The sequence below is a fragment of the Mustela erminea genome, chromosome 2 (assembly GCF_009829155.1).
Source record: "Mustela erminea isolate mMusErm1 chromosome 2, mMusErm1.Pri, whole genome shotgun sequence".
In the NCBI taxonomy this organism is placed as follows: domain Eukaryota; kingdom Metazoa; phylum Chordata; class Mammalia; order Carnivora; family Mustelidae; genus Mustela; species Mustela erminea.
The window spans coordinates 137,557,016-137,584,242 of record NC_045615.1 but is presented as its reverse complement, the minus strand read 5'-3'; the positions used below and the strand labels follow the sequence as shown (position 1 = coordinate 137,584,242).

The 27,227-nt window shown below is 35.0% G+C and overlaps 1 protein-coding gene across 5 annotated transcripts in view; it reads left to right on the top strand.

Moving 5' to 3' along the window:
* The window catches only part of NFXL1 (nuclear transcription factor, X-box binding like 1), a 76,887-nt gene that overhangs the window by 10,172 nt on the left and 39,488 nt on the right, over nt 1-27,227 (top strand). For all 5 annotated transcript variants that reach the window (XM_032334234.1, XM_032334236.1, XM_032334233.1 and 2 more), the window contains exons 4-15: nt 6,409-6,518; nt 8,937-9,070; nt 12,429-12,607; nt 12,884-13,045; nt 13,153-13,253; nt 13,897-14,011; nt 15,197-15,321; nt 16,219-16,341; nt 19,958-20,048; nt 25,034-25,154; nt 25,386-25,545; nt 26,599-26,690. In XM_032334234.1, the coding sequence (XP_032190125.1) occupies nt 6,409-6,518; nt 8,937-9,070; nt 12,429-12,607; nt 12,884-13,045; nt 13,153-13,253; nt 13,897-14,011; nt 15,197-15,321; nt 16,219-16,341; nt 19,958-20,048; nt 25,034-25,154; nt 25,386-25,545; nt 26,599-26,690 (1,513 nt within the window). The remainder of the gene's footprint in view (nt 1-6,408; nt 6,519-8,936; nt 9,071-12,428; nt 12,608-12,883; nt 13,046-13,152; nt 13,254-13,896; nt 14,012-15,196; nt 15,322-16,218; nt 16,342-19,957; nt 20,049-25,033; nt 25,155-25,385; nt 25,546-26,598; nt 26,691-27,227) is intronic.

Here is a 27,227-nt window from a genome sequence, read left to right as displayed (position 1 = left end):
TGTAACATGGGACGTGATCCTTTTCTCCCCTAAGCCACGTCTTTGTCCTTTTAGCTTCTTTGTTGTGGCTCCTTCTCTCCCTTTACTTGTGGAGCTTATTCTGTCAGTCTTCAGGTTGATTTCTGGGGTATTTAAAATGACTGTTTGAAGGAAGAGATGAGTCTATAGTACTCCTACTCTGCTGCCATGTTAGCTTACCTCTAAATTTGGGCTCTTTTGACATCAATGACAATATAATCCTGATTTTTAAAAAACACTTGTAGTCTATATGGAATAGTTTTTGCATCTTAAGAATGAGCATTTTTATATTACATAGTTGAAATTTTGTGCATTTTACAATTTGAGTTATATTTTGTAGAACACTAATCTTTCCAGAGAGCAAATAAAATGGCAGTGTCCCTTATAGCCTTAGAAATTCTGATTGTGTAATTGGCAAGTCATTAGAATCTGGGAGGGGGATGCCAGAGCTCCCTGAAATGTGTGGGGGTCACGTTGTCCATGGTTATGACTTGGTTGAGCTTGACAACTTTGAAGACCCTCTTAAGTCTATTCTTTTTGTTTGTTTGTTTTTTATCACATATTAAATGTGTTTTGGATTCAGTTTCATTTCTTAAGTTTCTTCCTTTATGTTGTATCTTACAACTTCTGATTTAATTTTTTTTTTTTTTTTTAAACAAAGTCTTCTCTGGTTTGATGTGTGCAGTATCATTAAATGTTGTTTATATCTGGGTTACTCTTAATACCATACTTAATACCAATTGTTTACAAGTGAGAGGGTCAAATTGATGTTGCTATGAAGGGTTTGGTACTAAGTGTAAAAATAGAGTATTTTAAATTTAAGTGTTTGACACTTTCCATATTTTATACTTAATGTTATTATTAGAAAGAAGGTTGCATGTATTGTCAACATTAGTTGCCTCACTATTCTGATGGCATCAAGAGGCCACACACAATTGTCAGGTAGATTTTCTAAGGAAGTTACCATATCAGCTAAAGAATTAAGATTAGAAGGCTTGAAGTCTGGCTCAACAAAGCTTTTAAAAGCAGCACAATCTAATTGTCACCAAGTCCTGCTGAGTTTTATTTCCTGAGTTTCTTAACAACCCTTCCTTTCCCCACATACTGTTATTGCCTAATTCAGTTCCCTGAAGCCGCTTAGTATTTGGATTAAATTCAAATAACTTTATAAGGTAGATACTACTATTGCTGTTATTACTATTTTTGTTACTATTTTAAAGACGAGAAAACTGAGACAGAAATAGGTAATTTGCTTAAAGTCGTTTTTTGCTTTATCTGCTATAACTCCTCTTAACTGGTACTTCAGGCTTCCAGTCTTGGCTTCTGTGGGCTCAACTTTCTTCATTTGCCAGAATGATCTTTTTAGAATGTGACTAAAGATGCTAGGCTATCCACTATGACACCTTAGGCAGTATACTTAATCCTGCAGCCAAACTTGAATACAATTTTCAAAGAAATTTTAAATAAATTTTATAAATACAAAGTTGTACCTTATGTTGTTAAAACCTATTCCATCATGTTCCGAAATTTTATGTGCTAGCTGTTAAATTAGGTGAAATTTGACCTTTGAACAACATAGGTTTGAGCTGTGCAAGTCTACTTATATCTGTATTTTTTTCAATAAATGTAGGTATAGTACTGTAAATGCATTTTTAATGATTTTTGTTAATAACATTTCTTTTTTCCTTTGTTTCAAATTTTTATTTAAATTCTAGTTAGGTTTTTGTTTTTTTTTTAAGATTTTATTTATTTATTTGACAGAAATCACAAGTAGGCAGAGAGGCAGGCAGAGAGAGAGAGGAGAAAGCAGGCTCCCTGCTGAGCAGAGAGCCCGATGCGGGGCTCGATCCCAGGACCCTGGGATCATGACCTGAGCCGAAGGCAGAGGCTTCAACCCACTGAGCCACCCAGGTGCCCCTAAATTCTAGTTAGTTAACACATATTGCAATATTGGTTTCAGGAGTAGAATTTAGTGATTCATCACTTACATATAACACCCAGTGCTCATCATAACAAATGCCCTCCTTAATCACATCACCCATCTTGCCCATCCCCCACCTACCCCCTCCATCAACCCTGTTTGTTCTCAGTAGTTAAAAGTCTCTTAAGGTTTGCTTCTCTCTCTCTCTCTCTCTCTTTTTTCCTTTCCCATATGTTCATCTGTTTTGTTTTTAAATTCTACATGTGAATGAAATCTTATGGTATTTGTCTCTCTCTGACTTACTTCACTTAGCATAATACACTCTAGTTCCATCTACGTTGTTAAAAATGGTAAGGCTTCATTCTTTTTGATGGCTGAATAAATGTATTTATGTATTTTATTCTGTATGTTCCATTGTGTATGTATCTATTATATCTTCTTTATCCATTCATCAGTCATTGGACATTTTGGCCCCTTCCCTAGTTTGGCTGTTGTTGATACTGCTGCTCTAAACATCGGGTTGTATGTGTCCCTTTGAATCTGTATTTTTGTACCCTTTGGGTAAATACCTGGTAGTGCAGTTGCTGGACCGTAGGGAAGCTCTATTTTAACTTTTTGAGGAAACTCCATAGTGTTCTCCAGAGTGGTTGCACCAGTTTCCATTCCCACCGACAATGTAAGAAGGTTCCCCCTTTCTCCACATCCTCTCCAACATCTGTTGTTTCCTGGGTTGCTAATTTTAGCCATTCTAACGGGTGTGACGTGGCATCTCATTGTGGTTTTGACTTGTATTTCTCTGATAATGAGTGATGTCGAACATCTTTTCATGTGTCTGTTATCGATCTAGGTGTCTTCTTTGGAAAAATGTATATTCATGTCTCCTGTCTATTTCTTAACTAGATTGTTTGCTGATAACATTTCATATTCCCTAGTTTACTTTATTGTGAGAATGTAACATGTAATACTTATAGCATACAAATATATATTGTTTCATGCTCTTAGACTTCTAGTCAACAGTAGGCTACTAACTAGTAGTTAAGTTGTAAGGGGTCAAAAGTAACATTCAGATTTGTGACTGCATGGTTGTTTAAAGGTCAGCCATGCATTTGTTAAAGCCCACAATGTTGACGAGCAAAGTAAACACACAATAGGATTCTTAAGTCTGCTTTTAAGGATACTCTTTAAACTTCAGGGATTTTTTAAAATAAAGCAATTGTCTTCAATAATTTTATAATACTTTATAGTTTGGGAAGTGATTTTATATATATTTTTAATATCCTGAATTATATTTATGTTTATATTATGGTAGAGAAAGTTTTTCTAAGTGCTTGTTTACTTAGATGATTTTAGAAAGTAGAGAATTAGCCAAATGTCATATTTATTTAACTTTTTTCTTTGGTGACTCAGATTTTGATTTGAACCATTTTATTGCCGTGATAGCTTATGCTGTTAGTCTACTTTTGTTGGAGACTCAGTTCCTCTACTGAGGAATCTTTATTATACTAAAGACACGTAGGTTTATTTCTCTTACACTAAAGTGACTCAGATTATTGCCTTTTTGGTGTCATATGCTTTTGGGTGGTTTTCAGGCTTTCATTTTGCTGTCACCTGTTATTTCTTCAATCTTCTGGTAGTAACTTTTGCCACAACATAATGTAGTGGTTAAGAGAGCTCACTTTGCAGTCTGACTTAAGTTACTTAATTGTTCGTCCCTCAGTTTTCTCATTTTCTCTGTAAAATGAAGATGAAAATAGCTCATTTCATCCCACTGAAATACAAAAACCTACAGTGCCTACCAAATAAATGCTCAGTAATTGCTTACAGAAAATTATAGTTTAGTGATATTTTCTAAGAAGTTCTAGCTATTTTTTTAAGTGGAAATAATGAACACAGTTTAATGAAACAAGTTGATTATAATATAACGACCTCAGGATCATTTCATCCAATGAGTTTTCAGTAAGAATATGCTGTGTATCCTGTTTTCTCCTCTAGGATTTTGATGGATTCCTGTCTCATCCATTGAGGTCTTTCATCCATTTTGAGTCTATTTTTGTGTATGGTGTAAAGAAATGGTCCAGTTTCATTCATCTGCATGTGGCTGTCCAATTTTCCCAACACCATTTTTTGAAGAGACTGTCTTTTTTCCACTGAACATTCTTTCCTGCTTTGTCAAAGATTAATTGACCCTAGAGTTGAAGGTCCATTTCTGGGCTCTCTGTTCTGTTCTGTTGATCTGTGTGTCTCTTTTTGTGCCAGTACCTATAGTTTTGATGATTACAGCTTTGTAATAGAGCCTGAAGCCCGGAATTGTGATGCTGCCAACTTTTTTCAACATTACTCTGGCTATTCGGGGTCTTTCTGGTTCCATATAAATTTTAAGATTATTTCCTCCATTTCTTTGAAAAAAGTTGATGGTATTTTGATAGGGATTGCATTAAATGTGTAGATTGCTCTAGGTAGCATAGACATTTTCACAATATTTGCTCTTCCAATCCATGAGCATGGAACGTTTCCGATGTCTTTGTGTCTTCCTCAATTTCTTTCATGTGTACGTTACAGTTTTCTGAGTACAGGTTCTTTGCCTCTTTGGTTAGGTTTATTGCTAGGTATCTTATGATTTGGGGTGCAGCTGGAAATGGGATCAACTCCTTAATTTCTCTTTCTTCTGTCTTGTTAGTGTATAGAAATGCAGCTGATTTCTGTACATTGATTTTATATCCTAACAATTTACTGAATTCCTGTATGAGTTCTAGCAGTTTTGGAGTGGAGTCTTTTGGGTTTTCCATAGAAAGTATCATTTCATCTGCAAAGAGTAAGAGTTTGACTTCTTTTTTGCCGATTTGAATGTCTTTTATTTCTTTTTGTTGTCTGATTACTGAGGCTAGAACTTCTAGTACTATGTTGAATAACAGTTCTTCCTAGAAACATTGCCAAAGGCAAGGGAAACAAGGGCAAAAAATGAGCTATTGAGACTTCATCAAGATCAAAAGCTTTTGCACAGCAAAGGAAACAGTCAACAAAACCAAAAGACAACTCACAGAATGGGAGAAGATATTTGCAAATGACATATCAGATAAAGGGCTAATATCCAAAATCTGTAAAGAACTTATCAAACTCAACACCCAAAGAACAAAGAATCTAATCAATCAAGAAATGGGCAGAAGGCATGAACAGGCATTTCTGCAAAGAAGACATCCAGATGGCCAATAGACATATGAAAAAGTGGTCAACATCACTCGGCTTCAGGGAAATACAAATCAAAACCACAGTGAGATACCACCTGACACCAGTCAGAATGGCTAAAATTAACAAGTCAGGAAATGACAGACGTTGGCAAGGATGTGGAGAAAGAGAAACCCTCCTACACTGTTGGTGGGAATGCAAGCTGGTGCAGCCATTCCTGAAAACAGTATAGAGGTTCCTCAAAAAGTTGAAAACAGAGCTACCCTACAGCCCAGCAATTGCACTATTGGGTATTTACCCTAAAGATACAAATGTGATTTAAGGGGACACATGCACCCAAATGTTTATAGCAGCAATGTCTATAATAGCCTAACTATGGAAAGAACCTAGATGTCCATCAGCAGATGAATGGTTAAAGAATATGGGGTATATATATACAGTGGAATACTATGCAGCCATTAAAAACCCTGAAATCTTGCCATTTACAATGACGTGGATGGAACTAGAGGGTATTATGCTAAGTGAAATAAGTCAGTCAGAGAAAGGCAGTTATCATATCTCTCTGATATGAGGAATTTGAGAGGCAGGGTGGGAGGTTTTGAGGGGCAGGAAGGGAAAAATGAAACAAGATGGTGCTGGGGAGGGAGACAAAACCATAAGAGATTCTTAATCTCAGGAAACAAACTGAGGGTTGCTGGGGGTGTGTGGGGGTGGGATAGGATGGCTGGGTTAGTACATCAGGGAGGGTATATGCTATGGTGAGTGCTGTGAATTGTCTAAGACTGATGATTTCACAGTCCTGTAGCCCTGAAACAAATAATACATTATATGTTACTGAAAAAAAGCCAAAAAAAAAAAAAAAAAAAAGGAATGTGCAATGTATCAACACACATTTATACTTACGCTAAAGGGCTCTGCTGAGCTTAGACTTTGCAAGTTCTTTCACTTTGCTTGTAGGTATGCTTTCTCTTATAACTTGACATCCTGCTGCTCTTGCCCACGTCTCTGTCCTCCACCAAAGTGGTTAAGGACTGTACAGCAATAAAAGCAAGTATGTTCTCAGAGAGGGCTGAAGTACTGTTTTTGAATTAAGGACATTTGATCTAATGCATGGACTTTGTGACCTCTTGGCAGCTCATTGGTTGCTTTTTTTTTAAACTTCTCATTTTTCAGCTGTATATCGAATAATTGATAATGGCTACAATTCTCACTGGGGTGCTATTTAGTGAGTCTGTGTTATTTTCAGATGTTGCTTAACATGAGTTTTCGATTTTTTAAATTTCAAGATGGAGATATGCGTGAATTAGAGCGAACAAGACAGTATGTACATGAAGCTTTCCAAGCAGGGGCTATGACATGCTTAATTTGTATTGCTTCAGTGAAGAGAAACCAAGCAGTAAGTTCTTCCCTTTATCTATATTAATGCATCTCCCCAAAATATCTTATTTTGCATTTATTATATTTCGCCATTTATTATTCTTTTATTTTTGTTCAAAAGCACTTCATTTGAGAATTTTATTTTTTATAAATCTGTAATTTGAAAAAAATTACCTCTAAATGAGCAGCCAATCTTTTTAGCACTGTTAATGTAAGTGAAGCAAATATCTTCAGTTTTAATGCACGTGTTAATTTGATAAAGCACAGCATCTGCACTTTAGGGATTCCCACAAATACTGAAATGTTGAAATGGACTAAATTTCACTACTTTCAGCAGGTTTTAAAAAAGGGAGATACGGTCCCTGCCTTGAAGGAAATAGAACCTAGTCATGATACTTAATAGTTTATTAGTGAGCTTCTCTTGTGTTTCTTGTGTTGAAGGCACTCCAGAAAATAGCTGGGGTCACTGGGGAGAGATGGATTCAGATATAAGTCATGTATTTGGAGGTGCTATGGTCTAATGTGAAGTTATTCATATGTAAATTTAAAAGGACATTAAAGACGCAATTAAGGAGAAATAATGACAATATGGTAGACTCAGTGTTTAGACTCAGAATAATCTATTGTAGCAGCATTGCCTAGACAAAATCAGGCCGAACAAATTGAGTTGGTCGTGTCATGTAGAGTGAATCAGAAATTTAACATAGATTGGATAGGGTAGATGTGGATGCATGGGCCTTTGGTGTCTAGAGTCACATCTGGTTGGCTTACTCTGATTTCTGCTAGTGGATGAATAGTCACTCTGCATGTGGTTATAGTCTCACCTTAAACATTTGCTGTGTGTGTGTAGATTGATTGATTGATTGATTGATTTAATTTCTTTTCAGTGTACCAGAATTCATTGTTCATGCACCACACCCAGTGTTGCATGCAATACGTCCCCTCCATAATACCCACCACCAGGCTCACCACACCTCCCACCGCCCGCCCCTTCAAAACCCTCAGATTGTTTTTCAGAGTCCATAGTTTCTCATGATTCTTCTCCCCCTCCAATTTCCCCCAACTCCCTTCTCCTCTCCATCTCCACATGTCCTCCATGTTATTTCTTATGTTCCACAAGTAAGTGAAACCATATGATAACTGACTCTCTCTGCTTGACTTATTTCACTCAGCATAATACCTTCCAGTCCCGTCCATGTTGATGCAAAAGTTGGGTATTCATCCTTTCTGATGGAGGCATAATACTCCATAGTGTATATGGACCACATCTTCCTTATCCATTCGGCCATTGAAGGGCGTCTCGGTTCTTTCCACAGTTTGGTGACTGTGGCCATGATTTATTTATTTTTTAACCTTAATCTTTTCTCCTTGGGATTTCTTAGGTAGTACACAGGAATCGTGCACAAACACAAGAGCATTAATGTCCCCTTTCTTCCACATGGAATTAATTGGCGGATGAGTGTCCCACCCTTCTCTCCAGTAGGGGTTGGAGCTGGGATAGTTTGAGATGTGTTTTACATGGTTCTTCAGCAGGTCCATAACAGGACTGAACTTTGGCCCTTAGCAATAATCAGCTCAACAATATACCATTTATTGGCATTTCCTCTTCCCTACCTTATCCCCTCATTGTTGCATCCCAGTTCTTTTCTCAGGCACTGCTTTGGGGTAACTCAACTGGGAAATTGCCTTCTTTTTTTTAATGCTTCTGCCAGCTTATGCATTATGCTATATGTGTGATTTTATTGAGTAGTTGAGAAATGTTGTAATGAAAGGAGAACTGATTTTTGTCATTGAATGCTGTCAGGCTTTAAAAATTAATTTACTATTATTAAGTTTAAAAATATATATATTCCTAACTTTTTTGCTCATTTAATTTTTGGTTTAGCACTAAGTGCTAGACTAATAGATTTTATATAACGAAAGGGCTATATACAGATAATATGTACATAATATATTTCAAGATTCCTCTGTAGAATTATTTATAATTAGAAATAACCTAAATGTCCGGTGAGAAATTGGTTAAATTATGACATATAAATCTATATGATATACAGCTATAAATACCATGTATGAACATATTTAATAATGGTAAGTGCTTATAGTATATTAAAAGACTCTAAAGTTACATATCAATTTATACAGCATGACCTTATTTTTAACAAGTATGAAATATATACCAAAACAATTGGAGGTCATTCAGAATGTTAGTAGTTAGTGATTTCTAGCTAAATGATTCTAGGTAATTAATATTTTTATTTAAAGTGTTCTAAACTGAAATTTTTATGGAGAGCAGTTCTTCTATTAGACTGGAAGGAAAAATTTTTTTCTTTAGTCCTTGCGTAGCTCTTCAAAATAGTGTGTCACTCACTTTAAAGTAGTGTAGGGTTATCAAAGAAAATCATTGCATACATGTTAATTTCTGATACCTTTTTCTTAGGTTTGGAGCTGTTCAGGATGTTTCTGTATATTTCACATGCCCTGTATCCAGAAGTGGGCTAAAGATAGCCAATTTCTGGTATCTTCTCCTTTGACGGATGACGATTTTGGAAAGAGAGACTATCCTTGGCCATGGTAACTTTCTGCTAATTTAGTTGGAATAGTAAGTTGTAAAATAAAAGGAAATTGTAGGTCCTGAGTTACCTTATTGGCAGTTTCAGGATCCATGTTGGGTCTTCAGTTAATTTGGTTTGTGGAGTTATAGTACTTTGGTCATGGCTTCTGTTTTTTCCAATTTGTATAACTACTTGTTGCTTTCAAAAACCAATAAATCATTCAGACTTTACTTTTTCTTCTGCCAAACACTTCCTTAATTATCTTTCTTTAGGAACTTCCATTTCTTTAAAATTCTTTAGGACTAGAATCCTTTGTATACAAATTCTGGTACTTCTTTTCTGGAGTTACTGTTGGTATACATTAGTTAGTATCACCTGGTACAAGTCTGCCATCTAATGTATTTTGATTATAGGCTTCCCAATTTTATCTTGGAAATCTCTCAAACTGCAGGTGTATATTAGTCAGTCTTACTAGTTTTTCCACATTAATTTCATTAGTATGGCTTACTTTGGGTGAATATTTGAATGCTGTCAGGCTTTCAAATATTCACCTGTTATATTTCTAGAAAGAGTTGGGGAGTGGAAAATTTTTATCTCTGCTAAATAAAGATAATAAAAAATTTATCCATACTGGCAGCTCGGAGGGTAGATTGACTGTCAAGGTAATGAAGAATATACTTCAGGGGTTCTGTGTTCATATAAATATTCACTTTTGTAACTAATTTTGTATTTTTAACAGAGGCCCCTATATTGTATAAGATTCAGACCTCAGAAAGCCTGGATCTGTATCAAACCTCCCCTTTTTACTACAAATACTGACACATTTGTAAAATTTTGGTGGTGTAGTGGTTTTGGTTGTTTTTTTTTTTTTTTTTTTTTAAGTAGGCTCCAGGCTTAACTGTCTGAGTCACTCAGGCTCCCCTGTGGTAGTGTAGTTTTTCAAAAACATTTTAGACATAATAGTTTCTTTGAAAAATAATTCTTAGAATTCTGTGAGGGTTTTTATTCCCATGTTAATGGGTTATTGAAATTGATGAAGCAAAACGATATGTTCAGGCTTCTCTTACTCTGAAGTGGTGAAGGCAGGATTTGAAACCTAGGATTTCTGGCTTCTAAATTCAGTGCTTTTCAGTTCTTCTGAGTTGTCTTTTATAATACTATTTTTATAGATACTATTGTTTTGTTTGCATTGGATATTAGCTTCTGTGAAACGGTTTAAAATTTTAGAGACTGTATTTGTTTTGTTTTGCTACTGTATATTTTTTTATTTATGGGAGCATTTCAGTGTTCAATAGGTACAAAATTAAACTAGCTATTCAGACTCAATTTTAGAGATCTAAACCTTATGCATACTTTTTATCACCCTCGTTCACCTCATTCTGTTTTGTTTTTTTTTTTAAAGATTTTATTTATTCTTCAGAGAGAGAGGGAGAGAGAGCGAGCACAGGCAGACAGAATGGCAGACAGAGGCTGAGGGAGAAGGAGGCTCCCTGCTGAGCAAGGAGCCCGACGTGGGACTCGATCCCAGGACGCTGGGATCATGACCTGAGCCGAATGCAGCTGCTTAACCAACTGAGCCACCCAGGCGTCCCACCTCATTCTGTTTTAAGTGGTCATTTTGCCACATTGCTGGAAAGTACCAGTTAAAAGGGGAATGAACTACTCTTTACTTAAATCTGAAGAACAAAAAATTGAATCAGCTATGTTTTATATTTTTTAAGAAAATTAGTGACTGTTCTGGATTTGTTTAATCCTCATCAAGATGGGACTAGAACTTGATACAAATACTAGTAGTTTTAAGTTAGTTGTTCAGTAGAATTCAAACATTTAAAATGCTGAAATGTTTCTGCTAAGATACTGCTTGCTTATTTATGACATTGACATAATTACATTTTCTTATTGCATGCCATTACTTTAAATAAAACACATTTTACACATAATGCCCTTAACCTCTCTCTCGGTCTCCTAGAACAATTTAGCCTCACTGTCAATAGGCAGTATTAAGTGTGAGTTGCTTTTTAGCCATCCATATCTAGGCGTATTTAAAGTCTATATCCCCTTCCACTTTAGCTTAGAGGAATGTAGACATTTTTCCCTTATAACACTTCCAACAAAATAATTTTAGTTATTTATTCTAGATGAGACATGGTATTTTGTTTTTGATTTTTGATTACAAAAAAAATTGTTTGATTACAAAAACAAGTATCTTTGGTTGTTTTGAATATTTATATGGCGTTTGGAAACAGAACATGGTCTTAGAGGTGCCTGGGTGGCTCAGTTGGTTAAGTATCTGCCTTCAGCTCAGCTCATGATCCCAGAGTTGCGGGACTGAGCCCCGCATCACACTCCCTGTCCAGCAGGGAGTCTGCTTCTTCCTCTTACCTCACCCCGCTCATGTTTTCTCTCACTCTCTCTGTCTTTCTCTCAAACAAATAAAATCTTTAAAAAAAAAAAAAAAGGATGTGGTTACAGGACAATGAAAATATAAATGATACAAACGAAAGTGATTACGTGAGACTTTTTCCCGTATATTACACTAGCTATATTCGTTTGTCTGGGGAGTAGTAGGGATTAGAACATCTTTTTAGAATGAAGAGATCCATGGTCTACAAGTGAATTTGATAGGACTGAAAGTTTTATTTTAATTGTGCCAGGTAAAAAAATCTTTCTGCTGTAGCAGAGAAAATGAAATAATATTTTAACTTTTCTTTGATTTAAGCACATTTGTTATATATCTATTTTGTATTAGATGTTGAGAAATTCTTTATTTTCCCCTTCAATTCTAAATTGTAGTCATGTTTCTTGCTGCTGTATTGCCTACCTATAATCTGGTTTCTGTCTTCTGTTTGCTGTTGCTAGTATATTTTACTTATTTGCAAGTGACCCAACAAGCTTTTAAAATATTGAGCTTTATAAAAATTGGAATGACGACCTCAAGAATAAAGTTCATTTGCTTAGTAGAAAGCTGGTGTTGCTTTCTTTTTGTAGTTTCATTCTAACTATGTTTAATACAGTAGCAACTAACCACATGTGGTTATTTAAATTTTGAAAAATTGTGGTGAATTCTGTTTCTTCCTCACTTGTATATATTAGCCACGTTTTAAGTGCTCACTGGTCATATGTGGCTACGGGCTACTTGTCTGGACATGGTAGGTATAGAATGATTCCTTCATCTTATATTATATTGGACAGAGCTACCCTAGATGGTTGAAATTGATTTTTGTAAAATCTTGTTTCTTATTTGTTTAAAGATGGAGCAGAGGGTACATTTATAGAGTTAATTGAGTATACTCTACTCCTAAGTATGTTCATAGTCCTGTTTCTCTTGTCACTTTTAAAAATGAAATTAATTTCAGTAATTTCCTTCTTTTTTGTAGTCCAAAATGTAGGTTCGAATACAAACGATCTGACACACCTAGTAGGTACTACTGCTATTGTGGAAAAGTAGAAGACCCACCTCTAGATCCGTGGCTTGTGCCTCATTCATGTGGCCAAGTATGTGAGAGAGAATTTAAACCTCCTTGTGGCCATAAGTGTTTACTCCTCTGTCATCCAGGTGAGTTAAATATTATATTTATAACTATTTGTGGTGGTTATTTCTTATGTTGAGGCAGAAAAAAAATTGTCAAAGTTTAATTCAGATCTCAAGTTTACGTAAGAAGGTATTAGAAAAAGATAATAGAAGATATTATAACTCCGCACCAATTTTAGAAAGCTCAGTGTTTTAAAGTATCAGTAAAGAAAGCTTTACAAATTACTGATACGTGTAGGAATTGAAAGTTTTAAATTTTGATTGATGAGGTTTTTTTCTTCCCCTTTCATTGGATTCTAGGTCCCTGCCCTCCTTGTCCCAAGATGGTCACAACTACTTGTTACTGTAAAAAAGCAAAACCTATACCTCGTAGGTGCAGTGCTAAGGAGTGGGCCTGTCAGCTGCCATGTGGGCGGAAGTTGCTTTGTGGACAGCATAAGTGTGAAAATCCTTGTCATGCAGGTAAAAATGTCCTACCTGTTGGGTGTTCACGACTTTTTAAGTAAAAATCAAAGCAGTCTTGCTTAGTTTTGTAATGTTTCTGTGCTAATGTATCATTGCAATTTTAGGAAATTGTCCGCCCTGTCCGAGAGTTAGTAGACAGAAGTGTGTCTGTGGGAAACAAGTAGCTGAAAGGAGCTGTGCGAGTCCACTGTGGCACTGTGATCAAGTGAGTGCATAGGCTTTTGGAGGGGTGGGTGTTAAAGAATGCAGAAAGCGTAAACAATTTGAGATGCTAATTGGGTTTAGCTGGATAAATGGAAGAAGAAGAGCAAACCAAATGAATTATATTCATGTTTTAGGAAACTATTTTCCAATTTAATGTAACTTTATTATTGGAGGACATTTTTTTTTTTCAGATGAATAGCTATTTGTTGACTTTGAGATTCAATACCTATGTACTCTGCTTCTTGCTATATCTCTCCTTCCTTGTCATTCCCTTCTCTTCAACTAACACCACTTCCTTCCTGAGTTAATCCAGTTGAGGAAGTAGGGTTTTGTAGATTGTCCTAGAATTGACAGAGTTTTAGTATCATTTAGAAATCTTTGGTAGATGGCCATATGAAGCTATATGTACTTTTCCCCCTTTATTTTAAAAACACACTCTTTGGCACATAGGAAATATATGTGTATATGTTTGTATGCATGCATGTGTGTGTGTGAGTGTGTGTGTGTGTGGTACCTATATAAAATATAGCGCATATTATGAAGAACATAAAGAAGTGGCTTGTGATTGAAAAATGGATTAGGTCATGCACAAAAGACTTCTTGTTGACTTTGAAGTTTTATGTGCTTATTTCATTTTATTTTAGGTATGTGGAAAAACATTGCCATGTGGTAATCATACATGTGAGCAGATTTGCCATGTTGGTGCTTGTGGAGAATGTCCTCGATCTGGGAAAAGGTTCTGTCCATGTCAGAAGTCAAGTAAGACTTTTTTTAAACCTTTAGTGGGAAATGATTATTTCTCATGTTCACTTAGAGTACATCCCTAATTAAATTAGATTTCTGTGGAAGTTCATAATGTAATTTCAATAGAAATGTCAATTTGATATTAGATTTTTTTTTTTTCCAGGAAGGTAAGGTTTATTTCTTCAGAAGGCTGCAGGAGAAGGAAAGTAGTTAGGATGCTAAGAGTGCCAGCAGTAAAATAAAAATGTCTTGTGGATGAAGATACATGTTGAGAAGAGCTTTTTACATAAGGCACACATGCCTCTGGTTAAGTCAAGCCCCATTCTGGGTGTACTCATCAGTTTTAGTTTGTAGTTTTTGTTTTGTTTTGTTTTAATGTTTGCTGAAAGGACAGTATGGCTTAATGGGTTAAGAACTCACACTTGGGAGTCAAGCATATACTGGTTCAGATTCCATCTTCATGAACTATAGTTTTTTCAAGTTAAATGCAGTAATAATATTTTCTTTATAAGGTAAAGAGAATGAAATGAGCGAGAATTAAATGATAAAATGTGCATAAAGTATTTGGTATAGTGTCTGTGCATAAAGTATTTGGTATAGTGTCTGGCAATAAAGGAAACCTCATAATCATAAACTGTCATCATTATTATATTATATTAGGTTATGGGTGAATTTAATTTCGCTGCCTTGAGATAAGGCACAGAACATTGCAGTTTGGGTGTACTTCTTTTAACTCTGTACCAATTCTAGCACACATATTTATAAGATTATTGCCAGCACTTGTCTTAATATGTGTATGTTAAAGGTCAGTTTCATAATGTTCTGAAGTCTACATCTTTTTTTTTTCTAATCCTGTGAGGTTGTTAAGAGAAAATTTTCTTTTTATAATTACATTTATTGTTGAATATTTCCTAGAGGTATATGTGGTCTTACTCTTTTATTTAGGTAAGTATTTCTGAAGTAGTTAGCTCATAAACATATGTGTCTTGAGGATGGTAACTTGTTATGTGTCAAATTCTTTTTTAAAAACAGACTTTTTTATTAGGGACTATTTTCATTAAATATAACTCTTCCAATAATTATGTAGATGCATATATTCACAGTCTGAAAGGGCTATTTAGGGAGTGAAAAGAACATGGCATGTTTTTAATGCTTTAAAGTAATGTATCTTATTAACTTTGACTTTTTGTCTGCTTTTAGAGTTTTCTTTGCCATGTACAGAAGATGTACCAACTTGTGGAGATAGTTGTGACAAAGTACTTGAATGTGGAATCCATAGATGTTCACAGCGTTGTCACCGAGGTCCTTGTGAAACATGCAGACAAGTTAGTCCTCTCCTGTAATAATTAATTTTAAAAACCACCTATCATAGTATGTCAAATAGGATTATGCTATAATTGTTTTCCATTACTTTTAGAAGCATCTATATGACGATCTGTATGAGCTTTGTTGACCTAATATTTATGATAGAGAAGCAGGAGAGTATGCCAACAATCAAATCTAAAAATTAGCCTTTAGTTTTGCTTGATAAAAGTTGAAATGTTGTCATTTTTATAATCTAGTTTTATCTGTCTTTTCAGAAGATATTCAAAGCAATGATAATTCAGCTTAGTGATGATGGAAAGAAATAAATGCTTAGAAGTGAGATGTTGGGGGCGCCTGGGTGGCTCAGTGGGTTAAGCCTCTGCCTTTGGCTCAGGTCATGATCTCAGGGTCCTGGGATCGAGTCGCACATCGGGCTCTCTGCTCGGCGGGGAGCCTGCTTCCCTCTCTCTCTCTCTCTGCCAGCCTCTCTACCTACCTGTGATCTCTCTCTGTCAAATAAATAAATAAAATCTTTAAAAAAAAAAAAGAAGTGAGATGTTGAAGTTATATATGTCATTTTGGTTTTGACCGTGCTACTAAATAATCCAATTCTTTTGTTTTACTGAAATAAGATGTGCAGATGGTATGGCGTAACTAGATGTTATTTTAATGTGTGTTATTGTTTTGCTATTTAATATCCAATTTTACTAAATTTAATAATAGAAATTCCATGAAGTCTTTGTAAAGTAAGATACAAACAAATGTCTTAGGAAATTGGCTTTATTTTTGGTCAAGTTTTTTATACGAAAGACATTTTAAACTTTCCTTCTTTATTCTTCACTAATTACAGAGATTGCAAAATGGAGGAAAAATGTCAACAGAAGTTAGTTTTAATAGCATTCATTTGATTCTTCCAGGAAGTAGAAAAGCATTGTCGCTGTGGGAAACATACAAAACGAATGCCATGTCATAAGCCTTATATTTGTGAGACTAAGTGTGTTAAGATGCGGGACTGTCAGAAGCATCAGTGTAGGAGAAAGGTATGTGGAGTAAGCCTGGGAAACTGATTTAAATTGTCTTGAATTTGTACTTTTTGAGCCTGTGGTAAGCGCCATCATGATTTGTTCTTCAGATGTTAAAGCATGTTCTTTGTTTTCCATATGGAATACTAGTAAATATTCTAGATTAATCTTGTTTATATTAGTGGGAAATCTTTACTAAGGTTTTCAAACGACAGGGTCTCTTTTTGGTCCTGGACATAAACGTTTTAACTTGGTTCTTGGGCTGTTTCTTTTCCATGGATTTTAAAACATCATGGTGGTGGTAGGGCGTGAGAGAGTGGTAGAGTGTTAGAGTTCCTTTTTTGGTAGAGGCTTACCTTCCTAGTGTTCAAATCTTATTTATAGACACTTGGTTCCATATAAGTTGGACTGGAGTATTTTATTGAATCTGTAAATTTGTAGTTTTTGTGAGTTCCGTTTATCATTATGAATTATACCTCGATTTCTGGTAAGGTTTTCTTGTTCTTAAATCTATTAAAATATGGTGATACTGTTTTGTTTAATGTTAACATGGATATCTTTTTCTGTTCTTTTACTCTTAACTCATATTTATAGTGGACTTCTTAGAGACCACATTTAGATACTATTTTATAGTATCTTCCACTCAAATGTTGACAATCTTTGTCATTTAATTTGGGTGTAGTCATTTAAATTTAATGTGATCTTTAATATGGTAGGATTTAAATCTGTCATTTTGCTATTTATTTTCTATTTGCCCATCTGTTGTTTGTCCCTTTTCCCTCTTTTGTGTTTTCTCTTTGATCAAGTATTGGTTTTCAGTGATTCATTTCAACTCTTTTATTGGATTCTTACACATTTTATATCCATGTATTTTATAAACCCCAAATACATTCAATTACTTCTACTTTTAATAGATCTTTTAAAGAATTTGAAAAAGTAAGAAAAGTACTCATATTTATTTATCATGGAATTCACTGTTTTTAGTGCTTTTTATCCTTTTACAGACATTTGGGTTTCTGTGTTTTCTTTCTTTTGGAAGGACTTCTTTTAATATTTTTTGTAATGCTGGTCATGACGTCTTTCAACTTTAATGAACTGTCTTTAGCCATTGTGACAAATATTTCTGTAGTAGAATTCTAGTTTGACAACATTTCCCCCATACTTTAAAGATGTTGTTCCATTATCTTTAGCTTGCATTTTTTTTTCCCAACCAAGTGTATGCTTGGGATGGTTATCTTTGTTCCTCTGTACTGTATGTAATGCCTCTTTTTTCTTTGGCTACTTTTAGAGATTTTTCCTTATACTGTTGGTTTTCAGCAGTTTATTTGTGGTGCTCCTGTGTAGCTTTCTTCTTGTTTCTTTAGCTTGGTTTCTGTTGAGTTTCTCTGGGTCTGTTTTTAGTTTTCATCAAATTTGTGAAATTTTCATTCTTTGTTTCTTCAAATATTTTTCCCCCATGCATCACCTTCTGAGACTCCAGTGATGTTGTGTGTCATGTCGCTTGAAGCCCTACAGCCCACTGATGCACCATTTATTATTTAGTCCTTTTAATTTCTAAAATTTAATTTTAGCCTATATGTAGCTTTGTCTTCAGTTCACTAATTTTCTTCTACATTATCTAATTTGATGTTTATCCCTTCCTGTGTCTTTTCATCTCGAATGTAATAATTTTTTTATCTCTGAGAATTGGGAGTTGAGCCTTTTTTATATCTCCCATGTTTGTCCTTAGCAGGCTCATGCTTTCCTCTATCTTCTTGAATGTATTGATGAGCTATACTTTTATCATGTTCATGTTAATGTCTTTGCCTACTGATTCTGTCATCTATCATTTTTGGGTCTCTTGCTGTTGATTGGTTTTTCTTCTCCTTTTGGATGATATTTTCCTGATTGGTAATTTTTTATTAGTTTCCAGACATTATGAACTTTAAATTTTTGACTGCTGTTTGTATTCCTTTAAATATTTTTAAGCTTCATTCTGGGTTTAAGTCAAATTATTTAGAAATCATTTGGTTCTTTTGAGGCTTGAATTTATTAGGCAGAATGAGGCCACCCTTTTATCCAGAGCTAATTTGGTGTCATTACTGAGGCAATAATTCTTCTAAGTACTTAAAGCCTGTGTATTAGGAGATTGTTCCCCTGTGTCCATAGGGAACACAAATTACTCCTAGTCTTGAATAATTTCTTAGAAATGGTTGTAACTTCTTCCAGTGGTTCTTTCTCAGATTTGGGTATTATACATGTATACTATTTACATGTATTCAATATATTGAATTCAAAATGTACATGTATTTACATGTATACTGTTAATCATATAAAGACCAGTACTCAGCAGAGGACTCAAGGGGTCCTTCCCTGACTTCTCCACAACTTTCTCTGTACTGCTACCACTTCTCCAGAAATTCTAGCTACACTGACCTCCCTGAATTATGAATTTTGTCTGCTCAACTTGGTGAGACCACCAAACTCTGCTTGTGATCTTCCTTGTGCTGTAGCCTGGAAACCTGAGTCTAAGCAAGTACTATCATAGAACTAACCTTGTTTGTTTCTCTTAGAGATTGTTGTCCTGTGCTGCCTAAATGTCTAATGTCTAAAAACTGTTGCTTCATATATTTTTTCTGATATTCTGGTTGTTTAAAACAGAGTAAATCTGATCATTATTACTCCATCGTGGTCAAAACCCAGAAGTATGTTGAAAGGCTTATTCAAGTCATGGACCACATAGATTCTTTCCTCCCGTTGTTACTGGCAGAGTGATAGGTACATAGTATTACTTGGTAACTATTAGCCTAATTGAATGAACTATTTTGACTTTTAGTTGCTTTTCAATAGTGTGTATTCTGTTTTAAGCTATTTTTTATACTTTGAAACTTGTTCTTAAGTAGGTTACAATCCTATGTTTCTTTAAGACAGTTGTAGTCTGTATTTTTTCCTCAACATTTGGATATCTGAGAGGTCATGGAAGGAGTTAGGATGGCAAGATGGGCTTTAAGCAGTTGCTGTGTGTTCATGAATGAAATTGGGGGAGGTCTGCACAAATGGATTAGAAGACAGGGAGGTGAGAAGATAAAGTTAGAAGCAATTAGCCTTTCTCTGTTTCTCTCTTTTAGTCAGTCTTTGATGCCATGGTTTGAAAATAAACTAATTTGATTTAATTTAATTTAATTAATATTAATTTAATTTAATAAACTAATTTGAAAATAAACTAATTTGAAAACCAAACTAATCTATACTAGATTGGTTTATTTTCATTAAATAATTTAAAAGATAGACTTAATTGTTTGCCTGAATTGACTATGGGATTTGACCAAATCCATTCCTTTTGTTAATATTGGCAATCTCTGCATAGATACGTAGGAATGAAATTATCTAATGGGACTGTTTTAAGTTCCAGAGTAATTAAAGGGCAAGGAAATTTAGCTTGATTTCATTAAATTAGTTCGTGGTCTATTTAAATTTGTAAGTTCTTAGTACAGTCTGTCTACTTAGAATAATGTTAATCTTCTTGAATACTTTTATTCTTATGGTGAAAAGAAGTATCTTTTGCTTTTCATGAATTCTGAGAATAACTAGTGATGACATTCATATTATGTGTGGTTTTCAAATGACTGTTCTTTATATATTGCTTTCCCTTCAGTGTTGCCCTGGAAACTGTCCACCTTGTGATCAAAACTGTGGACGGACTTTAGGATGTAGAAACCATAAATGTCCATCTGTCTGCCACAGAGGTAAAATTTAACAATAGCTGTAATTTAATGTTTGTTTTTATACAGTACGTTATAACTGGTAAAGTTTTTACATTCATTTTCTGATTCTTAATAACCTTGAGAAGGTAGGGCAGTCACCAGTATCCCCATTTTATGGGCAAGGAGATTGAAGCTAAAGATACTTCCGTGACTTTCTCTGAGAAATACCTAGTAAAGCACTATAGCTAAGATTTGAACCCAGGCCTTCTAAATATAAACGTTTTGTTCTTTTTATGACACCATGTTGTTTCCTTACTTCTTCCTAACTTCCCTCACACAATTTTTATGTTAATTAATATGTTCTTAGGTTTTTTAGTGTTATTTTGAGTTTTAGACATTTATATGGAATTAAGTCTAGTAAGGGATTGGATGTATCCTAAGCCAGTGGTTCTTAGCCTTTTTGGTCTTAAGATTCTCTTACATTCTTTTTATAACCAATGAATTTTTTTAAATGCTGGTTTTATCTATTGGTATTTATTGTATTTGAAGTTAAAATACAGTGTAATAATGTTTATGGTTTTATTTAAAAATAGCAATAATGAACTCACTACATCTTAATACAGTAACAGTTTTTGTGAAAAATAACTATTTTCTGAATAAATGTAGTGAGAAGAATGGTATTGTTTTACATTTCTGCAATTGTCTTTAATCTCAAGCTTAATGGAGAATAGGCAAAATTCACATGTGTGCTTCTGCATTCAGTTTGTTTCTATACACCTTGACTCATGGCATCTGTAAAACTACTCTATGCACATGAGACCTTTTAGACCTCCTGAAAGGGTCTCAGGGTTGCTGAAGTTATTAGACATTGAAAACTGAGTTAACAGGACACATGGGTGGCTCAGTCGGTTAACCATGTGCCTTCAGGTGAGGTCATGATTTCAAGGTCCTGGGCTGGAGCCTCCTGAGTCCGCAGCTCCTTGCTCAGCAGAGAGCCTGCTTCTCCCTCTGCCCTTGCTCTGCTCCTGCTTGCTTGCTCTCCTGTGCTCTCTCTCTCAAATAAATAAATTTTAAACAAATTAAAAAAAAAAAGAAAGAAAACTGAGTTAACTTTACCCATTTGGAGTAGGTTGATATGAAAAGGAATATTGATTGTATAGAACAGTGGAGGAGGCACGGACTTTAGTGTCAGAGGTCCTGATTGAAGTCTGGATTCTGCAGCTTAGATAGCAGGTTTATGACCTAGCGCAAACTGTACTGTTTTTGTTAGCTTCCTTTGGGATTAGGTGGATGCCAGATGCCTCCCTTAATCTCTTAATCTTCTCAAAAGTTCAAAAAGTATATTGTGCTACTGTTACTTTGTACAGTAAGGAGGCAGGCAAAGAGACTATTGGCCAAAGGTCATAGAACTAGATGCAGGGTCAGATGTGAACTCAAACTTGAATGATCTTTCCATCCCATCACATTGCCTCCCTGTTAGGAAAAGTGGCAGATTGAATTAATCCCATAGACTTTTTTCTGTGTGTGTTCTCTGATTTGTTGGTATCTTTAAATTGTGAAAGAATTTTATTTTTTTAAAGTCATATTACATCATTGATTCATTAGATTTTATTAACATTCTAAATTTAGTCATTAATTCAATTAAAAAGTATTTTTGAGTGTCTGCTAAGTATCAGGCATTGCGAATGTATAAATGAACAGTTTTGACAAAGTGCCTGCTCTTTTGGAACTTATTTTTTTACTTCCCTTCAGCTAGAGTATAAATAAGTAATCAAAGTAATATGGAATATTAGGTAGTGACAGTTATAGAAAGGAACTCTAGTGTGATCAGGAGAGGACTCAAGAAATAAGACACTTGAGAGGAATCCAAAAAAAGTAAGGATTACAAGCCATGTGGAAGGGGGCGGGATGGTGTTTTGGGCAAGAAAGCAAAAATTGCAAAGGCCTAGAGACAGGAGCATTCGAAAGAATTTACAAAGAGGACTGAATGATGTAAGTGCTCAGGGGGACAAAGGACAGGAGATGAGGGCAAAGAGATGGTGGGATAAAGGATTGCTGGAGAAAAAATACGTATAGGACCTTGCTGACTGTTGTTAAAACACTGGCCTTGACTTTAATTAGAAAACCTAACTACTTGTATTTACCATTAAAGAAATTGGATCCAGTAGTTTAGAATTCTCTCACCAAGGAAACACCAGGCCTAGTTGATTTTTACACATGATTTTTAGCATTTAAGATGTGTGTGTGTGTGTGTGTTAAGTTCAGTCTCTCCATAATCTATTTGAGAGTAAATGTAAAAAAGGAACATGTCCCAACTTGTTATCTGAAAGGAAAGAGAAAATTATAGGCTAGTCTAACTCATAAATATGTTTGTAAAAAATTTAAGGTTTCTGTTACTCAGATCCAGCTATCCAATATGATAGTATTAGCTGTTTAAAACCTTAATCTTTCTTAGTCAAGTAAGGTTTATTCCAATAATGTATGATTATTTTAACTTTAGTAAATCTAATGATGTGATTCACCACATTAATAGTCTAAAGGAAAAGTGAAACTATTTTAGTGAATGTCTATAAACAAGTTGATGAAATTCAACATTCATATTTGATGAAAACTTAATTAGAAATTGAAGGGAACGTCCTTAACCTGCCACAGAATACCTGCCAAAAGGGTAGAGCACACGTCATACTTAGTGGAGGAGTGTCAAAGCACATCGCACTCTTGTATTGTTTTGAAGCAAATCCCTCAGATCCTTCAGTGTTCATTTCTAAAGGGTGGATTCTTAACCTAAAAAATAGTTAAAATATTTCTTAATATCAGCAAATATCTGCTGTTCAAATATCTTGTGTCATAAATATCTTCATCTTTAAATTTAGTTTGTATGACTCAAAAACCTGGTAAGATTGACATACTGCAATTGGTTGATGTCTCTAAAGTCTACAAATTATATATTTCTTCCTCTTTCTCCTTTTCTTTTTTCCTTGTCTCTTATTTAAGAAATGAGGTTGTTTTATTTAGGCACAGGGTCTGCATTTTACAGATTACGTCTCTGTGGTATTATTTGACATCTTCTCCTATATTTCCTATAAATTATTAGTGGAATATTTGATCAGATCCAGGTTCTTTTTTTTTTTTTTTTAAAGGAGCTTATTAGCCCCCAACAAAATTTACCTTAATGGAAGGCATGTTGAAGATGTGTTGTGCAGCTTTTACCATCTGATCCACAGTTCCATAGGATACATAGAACCATTACCTCATACTGTTTTCCATCATTCGAGACACCTTCATGATCAGGGTTACACCATAACTCATAGGAAGAGGATGCGAACTGCATGTTTGCACTGTGAACATGTGGAAGTTTAACTTACACTTCTTTAAGTTCAAGGTCATCTGTGTTAACGGTTCTGGAATTACTAGAGGAGTGCCCATTTTGGCAGTCGACCCACTGGTCACTGGAGTTGCATTCTGAATGCGGCTTTTTCATTTTAAAACTGTCATTGAAGCTACTTTATCTGTCAGGGTGTGTAATTCTGTTGGTCAGTAGGAAGACTTTAAAGAAATTATCCCTTATTTTTCTCAAGATTTAGTTTTCAACAAAGGAAAAGTGATGCTTTAGCTTAGAGTGGCAGAGAGGTGTTATGTTTGATAAGTTCCTCTTTGAATTGCTGAAGGTGAATGAAAATTATTGTTAAGTATGGAAAATGATATGCTTCATACTTAAAGGTCATTATTAACTGTCTGAAAATATGACACCTGGTCACTCTTTTGGAAAGATATAATTTGATCACGTGGATAACTTGGCTTGCATTACCATCAAGAAAAGACTTCACTGGGTTGTACCTTACTTATCAAAACACTGAAGTATAAATTTGATGACTTGTACAATACATATATATTTTTTTTTCCCTGTGTTGCTTTTTACTCTCATTTCCTTATTCTTTGTTCACTATTTGAATAAAAATCCTTCTGGTCCTTTTAGGAACTTTTATAAGAGGCTTTAACCAGGGTACTTTTCATCATTAGTCTGTTTCTTATCAGGTTAACTGCTCTTCAGTGTTTTGCTTGGTTCTGACACATAGGCAGCAATCTTTTACGATCCTTGCTCCTTAGTTGAAAAATTTTATTCCCTTCTTGCTATTTCATTTCTGCGGGGAACCTTATTTAATGGGAACACTGGAGTGGGAATAAAGACCTGAAGATGATGTCAGAGCTTTGGGAGAATTTTATAGCCTGTTAAAAAAAATTTCTTTATTTTGTTTTTGTGTATTCCTTCCAGCCTGTAACAAAAGGTAAAAAACTGAAACCCAAATAACTTTTCCTTTTGAAATATGTAGAAGAGAAATACTTGGAATTATAACCTAAAATGAGAGTTTAGAATTAGTCCTTCACAAAGCATAAGTAATAGTAAGTTGACTTTCTTGTTATTACCCTGATGAGAGAAATTACTCTTATTAGGGAATTTAAAATAATGTACTTAAGTAGAAGTATGCATGAAAATGAACCAAGAAGATTATTGATGTTAGGTTTTTCTAAGACATAAATCTGTTTTGCTTGTGTAGTGATGATTAAATGATTAATGTGTTAAATTTGTTATTTAGAATAAGAAAATTCTATAACTTTTTAATTGAATTATCAGTGTAGATATAGAAAAGAATGCAAATAATAATAAGTGTATAGCTTGGTGAATTTTTACAACCTGAACATAACTGGCTAACCAAAACTCCGGTGATTAAACAGAACATTACTAGTATATCCAGCACCCTCCTTGTATCCTTCGTAACCGTCATCCTGATTTCAAACAGTATAGTTTTTCCCATTTGTTGTATGTAAGTGGACTCATATACTGCACACTCTTTGTGTTTGGCTTCCTTCGCTCAGTGTTTCGTGTGTGAGGTTCATTCACATTGTAGTTTCTTTATTCTCATTGTAGAGTATCCAATTGTGTGAATACTAAACTCATTGATTCTATTGTTGATTATCATTCAAATAGTTAAGGACATTTCTTTTTAAGTTTCAGACCTTTTTTTTAGGCAGTTGTTATCCCTGCCCGGAAACTGTAGACGTGAAGTGCAATTGTGGCAATACAAAGGTGACCGTGCCCTGTGGCCGGGAGCGCACCACAAGACCACCCAAGTGCAAAGAGCAATGCAGGTTAGTATGAGGTTCTGCATAGACTTATATCTGGTGTCTTACAAATTTAAGTTCATATTGATTTTAAATATTCTTAGTACTTTAAATTCTGCTTTAATGTTCTAAAATACTAATATCTACAGTATTCTTGTCCTGTGTGGAAACAGAAGATAACATAAATAGATAATCGCACTTTAGATATAATTGTTCAATGATCAAAAGTAATTTAAAAAATTGTACTTTATGATTTAGTCGACCACCAACTTGCCATCATACAAGTCAAGAAAAACATCGCTGTCACTTTGGCGCTTGTCCTCCATGTCATCAACCTTGCCAAAAAGTTTTGGAGAAATGTGGTCACTTGTGTCCTGCTCCATGTCATGATCAAGCGTTAATAAAGCAAACTGGCAGGGTAAGGGAATATATTTTAAGAGGTAGTGCATTGCTGTGGGTCATACTTTCTTCATTTTTACTTAGTCATTCAACAAACAATGGTTGAGTACCTACTGGGTATTAAGCACTGTAATAGGAGCTGGGGTACAAGGTAAATAAGACTTGCTCTTTTGTCTTAGGAAGCTCATGGTATAGAAAAAGTGAGAAGCCAATAAACAGACATTTGCTAAAATTGTGTGACAGTCATGTTATAATTCTGATACACGTGAGGTTGGCAGTCTTCGTATATTGTGGTTCAGGGTTATAGGTATCTTCTGGTTACCTCAGAGATTCATTCACTTAGTCAGTGAATATTTATTCAGTCCTTACTATGTGTTAAGCATTATCCTACCTGTTCACAACAGTGAACAAATAATGGAGATTACATTCTGCTGGTGGAAGTCGAATTTTACAGTTCTGTTTCTCATTTGCCTTTTGGCTAATAAGTAAAGGATAAACCCCAGTAGTGCAATTGCTAGGTTGTAGGGTAGCTCTGTTTTCAACTTTCTGAGGAACGGCCATACTGTTTTCCAGAGTGGCTGCACCAGCTTGCATTCCCACCAGCAGTGTAGGAGGGTAGACCTGTACTCCTGGGGCACATAATATATTATATGTTAATAAAAAAAAATTAAAAATTTTTAATGGGAAAATGCTTTAAAATACAAATTATGAATTTGTAAATTTATTTACATATAATTACCACTGTGGTGTATTGGATTGGTTAACTCAGAATAAAAAGTTTCTCAACTCCCATCTGTTAAAAAAAAAAAAAGTAAAGGCAGCTACATTGTCTTTGTTCTGCCATTTAAAAACTGGAGTCTGCCTTAATTTTTAACATCAAATGTGTGTGGAGGGAAGCAATCTGATAGAATACAGATGGAATAAAATATTTCAGTAAGCACAGTTTGTTGGTTACTTAAAAAAATTTCAACCTGCTTGAGCAGAGGGTATGTGGAAATATTTTCTTAGATTCTTACATTGGGCATATAATTTAATTCCTCTGCCTTTAAATTATTATGTATTTTACTTGTAGCACCAGCCTACAGGCCCTTGGGAACAGCCTTCTGAGCCAGCATTTATTCAGACTGCATTACCTTGTCCTCCGTGTCAAGTTCCTATTCCTACGTAAGTATTTTAGAATTTTAACTTAAAAAAAAATTTTTTTGACATGGTTAAAGGTATATCTTTTTTTTTTTTTTTTAAGATTTTATTTATTTATTTGACACAGAGAGAGAGAGAGAGATCACAAGTAGGCAGAGAGGCAGGCAGAGGGAGAGGAAGGGAAGCAGGCTCCCCACTGAGCAGAGAGCCTGATGCGGGGCTCGATCCCACGACCGTGAGATCATGACCTGAGCCGAAGGCAGAGGCTTAACCCACTGAGCCACCCAGGTGTCCCTCAAGGTGTATCTTAAATTACCTCCTCCCCTTTTCTTTGTTCAGTTCATCATTTTTTTCAGGCCTAGTCCATAAACCAGCGTCTCTGTCGTCAGCCTCATTCTTTTCTAAGTACATTTTACATACTGCCTGAAAACCTCTAGATATCTTTTTTTGAGTCTTTCCCCCAGCTGGAGTTTAATGTCCTTCTGAGTTTCCATAGCAACTCACACTCAGAATAATTCATCCAAGAGATCATCTGTTAGTTTTCCTGATGGATTCCCATGC